Below are 10083 nucleotides of genomic sequence, written 5' to 3' on the forward strand. Positions count from 1 at the left end.
TGCTTTCAGAAGTCTTAAAAGAGCAACACTCTGCTGCGGAAACTACAGAACCCGAACCCCCAAAAAAGAAAATCAACCTTCTGCTGGTGGCATCTGACTCAGATGATGAAAATGAACATGCATCAGACCATATGCTTTGGATTGTTATAGAGCAGAATCCACCATCAGCATGGATATATGTCCTCTGGAATGGGGATTGAAGCACAAAGGGCCATACGAATCTTCAGCGCATCTGGCATGTAAATATCTTGTGACTCTAGCTACAATAATGCCATGCGAATGCCTGTTCTGACTTTCAGGTGACATTATAAACAAGATGCGAGCAGCATTATCTCCTGCAAATGAACACACTTGTTTGTCTGAGTGATTGGCTGAACAAGAAGTAGGACTGAGTAGACTTGTAGGCGCTACAATTTTACATTGTTTTGTTTTTGAATGCAGTTATTTTTGTACATTATTTTACATTTGTAAGTTCAACTTTCATGATAAAGAGATCTCACTACAGTACTTTTAATGGGGGAATTGAAAAATACAATTTAGTTTTTTACAGTGCAAATATTTGTAATCAAAAATAGATATAAAGTGAGCACTGTATACTTTGTATTCTGTGTTGTAATTGAAATCAATATATTTGAAAATGTAGAAAACATCCAAAAATATTTAAATAAATGGTATTCTATTATTGTTTAACAGCACGATTAATCACAATTTTTTTAAACTAGCGCTGTCAAGTGATTAAAGTCAAATCTTTCACTGATTTTAATTCACAAACCTATTAAAAACAACCTATTTTAGCCACTTTTTCCAGTTGATTTCACTGCAGAATTTTTAACCCTCAGCTTTTATTTAAACATGTTAAATCCCAGCCCTGCACCCAAACATACAATTTTCTGTAAACTTTTCTACACCTCATTTACTCCCTTCCTCTTCTCACCTCTTCCCCGACAGTTTCTTAGCTCTGAAGTTATGGAAGTTCCCTTTGTGAAATCCACTGCCGGTACCTCCAAGCACACACATGTAACAGGAGCAAGGTTAATGATGTAACGTCCAACCCACAGAACACAAATTTAAATGATTTTTAAGGGCATTTTTTCAGTGTTTAAATGCACCATAAAGGGGAGTATAGATAGGTCACTGCATTTTAAATAACAGTAGCACAAGTGAATTTGTGCAGCACCTAGCACAAAGGGGACACAATCCCAATGGGGGCTTCTGAACTCTATTGTAATAAAAACTAATAAAAAGCTTCCACACAGACAGTGAACCCAACACCACTGTCAATATACTAAAGAACCAGCAAGTGAAGGTACCTAGATACTAACTTAACTTGTCATTATCCCAGATATGACAAGTTAAAACAAACAAAATAGTGAAAAGTAAATTAGATTTTTTTTAAATGTCAATTTAGTGTGTGTTAGCACCAGAGTCAAGAGAATTATTATATTTGACTGAATTCCTTTAGCTTTTTTTTTTGTCACTTAAAACTGAATAATGCTGCAAGGTAAGCAAAATGACACACAAGATATCCCATTGGTTGGTTTGAGTTGAATTTCTCATAACACAGATGCTTTCCAGTGCCTTCCTATTATAGTGCCTTTCAGTACAGAGAAGCCAGACTGGGAAGATCTGCATGTTCACTTTTAGTATAATACAGTACACTAGACAATATGAAAGCATCATTGTATCACATATCAAGTTCCCATAAGTTTATATGCTGCAATGCAATTCATGAAGAAGTGCCAGAAGAAACACGCTGCTTTACAGATTTACTTACAAAACCTCTTCACCTGTTGGTTTAAACCCTACCAATTCCTTCATGGGCTCACTTAACTGTGCGACTTATTCATCAAAGTGGACAAAGGAAAAATGTAATACTGATCTCTTGGGAGAGATTTTATTAACTTACAATTGACATTCTAATTATCTGTATGTCAAGTCTGCCACACTTTAGGAAATATGCTTTATTGTTGATATACAAAGCTACATGATGCTTTTTAATAACACTAGAAACCATGAAGACTTAAGTGCTACAGTATATCTTGTAGTGATTGTTACATTGTCCCGATATTTAACTGGTCAAATCCGCCATGCACTTCTAGAAAGTTGCTGGGTTTATTCAAATACACTATTTATGCATTATAATTGGTGTGCTCAAATCCATTCATTATACTGCAGATTAAAGGTCTCCAATAAAAAAATACCATTTCAATACATTCCTCCACATTATGAGTGCTAGAAAGTCTAGTCATCGTATTTATCTTTACTGAAGCTAATAGGAATATACAATTAAAGTAACTTCAGATTTTATTCAGAAGAATCTATTTTCCAACAAAAACTTTGTTTTTGACAATAATGAATGAATATTGCAAGCGACATTCTGCAGCAGAAGCTGGAGTGTTGGGACAGCAACTAAAAGTCTACATATCAGCAATACAGACACTTTTACATGAACTCTGACCATTTTTAATATTAACATTAAGAACCAGGTGCTTTAAAGTTTGTGCGCCTGTCAAGCAATTTAAAACCTCCACACGGAAAAAAAAAAAAAAAAAAAAAAAGAGGAAAAAAACCACAGAACACAGTATTTTCGAGACTATAACACTTTAGACACTTCCATGACAACTCAGATCAGATTGGCAACTGAAACTTAACATCCACCTGAGCTTGCTTTGCTAAGGTCACTATTTCTGAAAGTTTCACAACCTGGGGGGGAAAAGGAAATAAAGTTATAAAGAGATAATTCAAGAAATATTAACAGTTTAACAAATGACACTACTAAATTTTAGGAGTTCAACTAGACAGTCTATTTTAGAAAGTGATGTCAGAAAGCTTGCCATAAGAAAAAAAAACAGATTCATAGATTTAAAGGCCAGAAGAGACCATTGTGATCATGTAGTATGCATGACACAGGCTACAGGACTTTCCTGAATTTAATTTCTGCTTCAAGTCCAATACCTTTGGTTGAACTAGAGCATCTCTTTTAGAAAAAGTTTTCCCCTACTGTTACTCACACCTTCTTGTCAACTGTTTGAAATGGGCCATCCTGATCATCACTACAAAAGTTTTTTTTCCTACTGGCTGATAATAGCCCACCTTAATTGATTGGTTTTGTTAGAATTGGTATGGTAACTCCCATTTTGTGTGTGTGTGTGTGTGTGTGTGTGTGTGTGTGTGTTGGAAGGGACCTCAGGAGGTCATCTAGTCCAATCCCCTGCTCAAAGCAGGACCAATCCCCAGACAGATTTTTGCCTCAAATCTGTAAATGGCCCCCTCAAGGATTGAACTCACAACCCTGGGTTTAGCAGGCCCATGCTCAAACCACTGAGCTATCCGTCCCCCTCATCCTACTGTATTTTCCACTGAATGCATCCGATAAAGGGGTTTTAGCCCACAAAAGCTTATACCCAAATAAATTTGTTAGTCTCTAAGGTGCCACAATGTACTCCTCGTTCTTTTTGAATTTAAGAAGTTTCCTGTGATGAAGAATTCACCACAACTCTTATTAAGTTGTTCCAATTGTTAATTACCTTCACTGTTAATATATGCACCTTATTTCTAGTCCACATTTGTCTAGCTTAGTAATCCATGCTGGCCACCTGGTATCTAACAGATGCTAATGATATTGTTCGTTCATAACTTTATAAAACCAACAAATTATGCATAAATAATCTACACAATCATGTGATCCTATTACTGTCACCCTCATTTTTCCCTCTTCCGTTTGTTACACCTACTTGCTGCATTATTTTAAAACAAAGCTCTTCAGGGAGTTAGGACTTGTCTACGAAGAGTTAACCTGGAAGTTGCATGTGAATAACACTTAGGCTAGGTCTATACTACCCGCCTGAATCGGCGGGTAGAAATCGACCTCTCGGGGATCGATTTATCGCGTCCTGTTGCGACGCGACAATCGATCCCCGAATCAGCGCTCTTACTCCACCAGCGGAGGTGGTAATAAGCGCCGCCGACAGAAAGCCGCAGAAGTCGATTTTGCCGCCGTCCTCACAACGGGGTAAGTCGGCTGCGATACGTCGAATTCAGCTACGCTATTCACGTAGCTGAATTTGCGTATCTTAAATCGACTCCCCCCTGTAGTGTAGATGTACCCTTATTCTGGAACAGGAGTGCCTTGTTCCTGTTTAGTTTAAGCCACGTTGAAAGTGGGTTAAACTAAACAGGAACAAGCCACTCCCATTCCAGAACAAGAAAATGCCCACACATTGCACTTTAAAATTAATCCATGTTAATTTTCAAGTGTAGTCAAACCCTTATATTTTAATATACATTTATACAGTGCTCAGAACAATAGGCCTCAATCCAACTGGGGCCTCAGGGTGCTTTTTTAACACAAGTAAATATTCTCTGGAGAAATTTATGTTATTTTTAAACTACTAGTACCTTTTAAAGTGATTTACCTGTTGGTATATAGGATATAATTTTAAATTAACAAAAATTAATTTGGGTCATGTTAACCTTGACAAACTTATTTCTTCGTTTATAAAATGGTACCAGTAGCTTTGGATGGTGGGCACCTTATACAAATGCAATATAGGTCTAAAACCCAAATTCTCTGCTGCAGAAGCATTGATATGATCAACCAAGGGCTTGATCAGCTTAACAGGATTTCCACTGTGCCTTTAAACTCAGTTTTGTGGGATCAGGGTGAGTAGGTTGTTCCCCTGAACGCAGCTAGTTCTGGAGAGTTCAACCCCAGGAGCTAACATAACAAATGATTCAGATTATACACTGGTAGCACTCTTGCTTATTAGGGAGTTCAAATACTTACCTTGGCCTTCAACTACTAAAAGTGTTGACCTAAAAATACAGTACCAAGGAGGGGTGCACCATTAGAAGTGCAGCCTTTCAGATGAGATTTTCACTTGAGGTCCCCCTTCTGCCCATCTACAAAATTAAAGATCTCTTGGCTCTTTTATAAAAATAGGTAATAATCTGGTCAATATTCCTCTTTAGCAATATAGAGCAGGTTCCTAGTTTGGGGTAAAATAGATTCTGCCTATAAAGTTACGGCCCTACCAGTTAATTACTGCTTTGTGAAATACACCTCTACCCCGATATAACGCTGTCCTCGGGAGCCAAAAAAATCTTACCGCATTATAGGTGAAACCGCGTTATATCGAACTTGCTTTGATCCATCGGACTGCGCAGCCCCGCCCCTCCGGAGCGGTGCTTTACCACGTTGTATCCGTATTTGTGTTATATTGGGTCGTGTTATATTGGGGGTAGAGGTGTACTTTGGATACATAGTGTCAGTGATCTTCAAGGTTTCAAATATTTTATCCTAGACTCCTGTTTTAAGTTGACTGGGGGAAGATACAACTTTACTAAGACTTCATATTAAAGCATACCATCTGTTATGAAGAGTTATGCAAAAAGCTCTTTCTTGCTCACCATTTTAGCAGCTTCATCCAAGTCATCACAAGCAAGGATTTTGAGGCCACTAGCTGTTATTAAAGCTTTGGCATCATCAACTCGTGTACCTGAAGAAAGAGAAGGAGTTTTAAACAACAGAATTCAGTACTGAATGAAATAATGACCCACTAACTATCCACTTCAATCAGAGACCACGTGAGCTGGTGATGATCAAGTTTTCCAGGACAGATCTACCAAGACATCTCAAAATTGAGATGAGTACAGTATACACTAGAAGGCATTTACAGTAGCCGCAAGTTAGATTTGCTGTTCTAAAATGTTAACTAAACAGTTACCAAAAAACAATATGGTAAGAAATAAATATTTAATAGAGTCATCAAGAAAAACACTGGATTTTAGATATTAGTATATATTTCTCTTTACAAAATATTCTTCTGTATACAAGCAATTTTGCTATGCATTAAGTGAACTGATAAACACAGTGATCACTATTATTAGTATTATTCTAGCACCTAGGAGCACTATTGACAAACATAAATCCAAAGACAGATTTACACAGTATTGAAGAGTGCTCACCTTGTAACCGTACAACAATAGGTATTTTTAGGTCCAAATCCTTTACTGCCATAATGATACCTTGTGCAATAACGTCACATCGCATAATGCCTCCAAAAATATTCACCAGAATAGCCAGTACCTACATACAGAAAACAGCACGTAGGGTTATACATTTAATGATAGAACACACATCAAGTCCACCATCCTACTAGAATATTATGAAGAATTTTAACAAGCAGCAAATAGCCCATCACATCAGATAAAGGGATTCAGCCCACTCAGATGGGCAAAAATCAGTTCTAAAAATTCAAGCTCCAGAAATTCAATGCTAAGCACATGGTTTAAGAAAACCTTCATTTAATTCTACAAGAATTCAGCAGAAAAATTACTCGTCTCTAAAATAATGTACGTCAGAATCCCGTTTATCCGATCTAATTGGGACTGGGAGAAAGATAATCAAAGATTCAGCTAATCTGGAATACGGGACAGTGTGAGGCTGCAGCACCATCTAGTGGCCAACATGAGAGATTGCCCGCTTCTGGACCAGTGCGCACTGTTAAGTTTATATGGAGTCAGATAATAGATGATCGAATAAACAGGGTTCTACTGTACTGCAAGACAATTATTGTAGGACTAAGTATTATCTAGATCATCCTTGGGGTAAGTGACTGTAGTGTGTGTTTGTTTGTGTTTGGGGGTTACTTGCTGTATGCTGAGCTTGTGTTTGTCAGTCTGTTTGGTTGTTTGAAGGACCATGTGCTGTGGCTGGCAGTTGGAAGCTGTGAGCTTCAAAGGAAGGTTTGAAAGCTAGAAGCCTCTGGTAAGTGGCTGAGCCTTAATCAGTGGGCGGGGCATTCATACAGGCCAGGGCTTTATAAAGCAGCGCACAAGCGACCAGGGAGCTTTTGCAAACAGGGGCTGCTAACTGGGAGTTTCGCAAGGGAGGTGGGAAGGGGAGCGGGAAGGGGGCGAGGGTCCCTTGCCGGTTCTATCTGTTTTCCCTTTATTCCCCTTAAAACCTATAAACCAACTACATTCAGAACTTGCTTAAACAACCCTTTCAGCGGACAGGGGGCTGTAGACGGGAGTTTGACAGAGGGAGGTTTACGATGGTTAGGAAGACCCACAACGCTGTGCCAGCACTGCTTCTGTCTCCTCCACCTGCGCCTGTAGCCAGACAGAGCGCCTGAGCATGGATGCTTCTACCCAGATCCTGGTGTGGTTTTGCAGAGACTGTAACCTGCAATTTCCACTTACTGATATCCAGGCTGGGGGGACCATCCAATGTGAAAGGTGCCTGCTGGTGGAATCTCTCAGGCAGCAGGTGGAAGAGCTACAGGAGGAGGTGGCTAGGTTGAGGAGCACCCGAATCCACGAGCAATTCCTCGACAGTGTCCATGTGGAGACAGCTGAGGTAGCTGTCCCAGTACACAGGACTGCTGATACATCACTGGTGGAGGAAGAGATGGCTCAGGGTGGACACTGGCAGCTGGTTACTTCTGGCAGCAGGCAGTGCTCCACCCCTGCTCCAAACCCTCCCGCCGGGGTAATAGGTAACCGTTATGCTCTTCTTGATACAGAAAAGAAGGAATCACCCCCTACAGTAAAGGAGGAGAAGCCTCGTACCCCTAAGACTGGGAGGTCTGCTGCCACCACTGCGAATAGGAAACATAGGGTAGTGGTGGTCGGAGACTCTCTGCTGAGGGGGACGGAGGCGCCCATCTATCGCCCTGACATTTCATCTCGGAAGGTATGCTGCCTGCCGGGAGCCCGTATCCGAGACATTACGGAGGCATTGTCGAGGATTATCCAGCCCTCTGACTACTACCCCATGCTACTCATCCATGTGGGCACAAATGATATGCGCGGTGTGACACTGAGCGGATCAAGAGTGACTACAGGGCTCTGGGAGTACGGGTGAAGGAGTTTGGAGCGCAGGTGGTATTCTCTTCAATTCTTCTTGTCAAAGGTAGGGGCCCAGGCAGAGACAGATGCATCATGGAGGTGAATGCCTGGCTGCGAAGATGGTGTCGCCAGGAGGACTTTGGCTTCCTAGACCACGGGATGCTATTCGAGGAAGGACTGCTAGGCAGAGATGGCGTTCACCTTTCGAGGAGGGGAAGACCCTATTTGGACACAGACTGGCTAACCTAGTGAGGAGAGCTTTAAACTAGGTTCGACGGGGACAGGTGAGCAAAGCCCACAGGTAAGTGGGGAACATGGAGACCTGGGAGATGGGTCGGAAACGAGAGGGAGTGTGGGCTATATTGGCAGAGAGAAAGGAGGGTCGGGACAAAACTGGGAGGAAAGATCAAACCAGTATCTTAGATGCCTATATACAAATGCGAGAAGTCTGGGTAATAAGCAGGAAGAACTGGAAGTGCTAATAAATAAATACAACTGTGACATTGTTGGCATCACTGAAACTTGGTGGGATAATACACATGATTGGAATGTTGGTGTGGATGGGTACAGCTTGCTCAGGAAGGATAGACAGGGGAAAAAGGGAGGAGGTGTTGCCTTGTATATTCAAAATGTACACACTCTGACTGAGGTAGAGATGGACATAGGAGATGGAAGTGTTGAGAGTCTCTGGGTTAGGCTAAAAGGGGTAAAAAACAAGGGAGATGTCATGCTAGGAGTCTACTACAGGCCACCTAACCAGGTGGAAGAGGCGGATGAGGCTTTTTTTAAGCAACTAACAAAATCATCCGAAGCCCAAGATTTGGTGGTGATGGGGGACTTCAACTATCCGGATATATGTTGGGAAAATAACACAGCGGGGCACAGACTATCCAACAAATTCTTGGACTGCATTGCAGACAACTTTTTATTTCAGAAGGTTGAAAAAGCTACTGGGGGGAAGCTGTTCTAGACTTGATTTTAACAAATAGGGAGGAACTCGTTGAGAATTTGAAAGTAGAAGACACCCTGGGTGAAAGTGATCATGAAATCATAGAGTTTGCAATTCTAAGGAAGGGTAGAAGGGAGAACAGCAAAATAGAGACAATGGATTTCAGGAAGGCAGATTTTGGTAAGCTCAGAGAGCTGATAGGTAAGGTCCCATGGGAATCAAGACTGAGGGGAAAAACAACTGAGGAGAGTTGGCAGTTTTTCAAAGGGACACTATTAAGGGCCCAAAAGCAAGCTATTCTGCTGGTTAGGAAAGATAGAAAATGTGGCAAAAGACCACCTTGGCTTAACCACAAGATCTTGCATGATCTAAAAAATAAAAAGGAGTCTCATAAAAAATGGAAACTAGGACAGATTACAAAGGATAAATATGGCCAACAACACAGGAATGCAGGGGCAAGATTAGAAAGGCAAAGGCACAAAATGAGCTCAAACTAGCTACAGGAATAAAGGGAAACAAGAAGACTTTTTATCAATACATTAGAAGCAAGAGGAAGACCAAAGACAAGGTAGGCCCACTGCTTAGTGAAGAGGGAGAAACAGTAACAGGAAACTTGGAAATGGCAGAGATGCTTAATGACTTCTTTGTTTCGGTCTTCACCGAGAAGTCTGAAGGAATGCCTAATATAGTGAATGCTAATTGGAAGGGGGTTTGTTTAGCAGATAAAATAAAAAAAAGAACAAGTTAAAAATCACTTAGAAAAGTTAAATGCCTGCAAGTCACCAGGGCCTGATGAAATGCATCCTAGAATACTCAAGGAGCTAATAGAGGAGGTATCTGAGCCTCTAGCTATTATCTTTGGAAAATCATGGGAGACGGGAAAGAGTCCAGAAGACTGGAAAAGGGCAAATATAGTGCCCATCTATAAAAAGGGAAATAAAAACAACCCAGGAAACTACAGACCAGTTAGTTTAACATCTGTGCCAGGGAAGATAATGGAGCAAGTAATTAAGGAAATCATCTGCAAACACTTGGAAGGTGGTAAGGTGATAGGGAATAGCCAGCATGGATTTGTGAAGAACAAATCATGTCAAACCAATCTGATAGCTTTCTTTGATAGGATAACGAGCCTTGTGGATAAGGGTGAAGCTGTGGATGTGGTATACCTAGACTTTAGTAAGGCATTTGATACGGTCTCGCATGATTTTCTTATCAATAAACTAGGCAAATACAATTTAGATGGGGCTACTATAAGGTGGGTGCATAACTGGCTGGATAAC

At 40.7% G+C, this 10083-nt stretch overlaps 1 protein-coding gene across 1 annotated transcript in view; it reads right to left on the reverse strand.

Annotated features, from left to right (window-relative positions):
• Positions 1-1880: 1880 nt before the first annotated feature.
• The window catches only part of SUCLA2 (succinate-CoA ligase ADP-forming subunit beta), a gene marked incomplete in the record, with an annotated part of 52392 nt that continues 44189 nt past the window's right edge, over positions 1881-10083 (reverse strand). The window contains 3 exon segments of the mRNA XM_034758493.1: positions 1881-2703; positions 5410-5498; positions 5968-6088. Coding sequence (XP_034614384.1) covers positions 2629-2703; positions 5410-5498; positions 5968-6088 — 285 coding nt within the window.

This window comes from Trachemys scripta, chromosome 1, assembly GCF_013100865.1.
Source record: "Trachemys scripta elegans isolate TJP31775 chromosome 1, CAS_Tse_1.0, whole genome shotgun sequence".
Classification (NCBI taxonomy): domain Eukaryota; kingdom Metazoa; phylum Chordata; order Testudines; family Emydidae; genus Trachemys; species Trachemys scripta.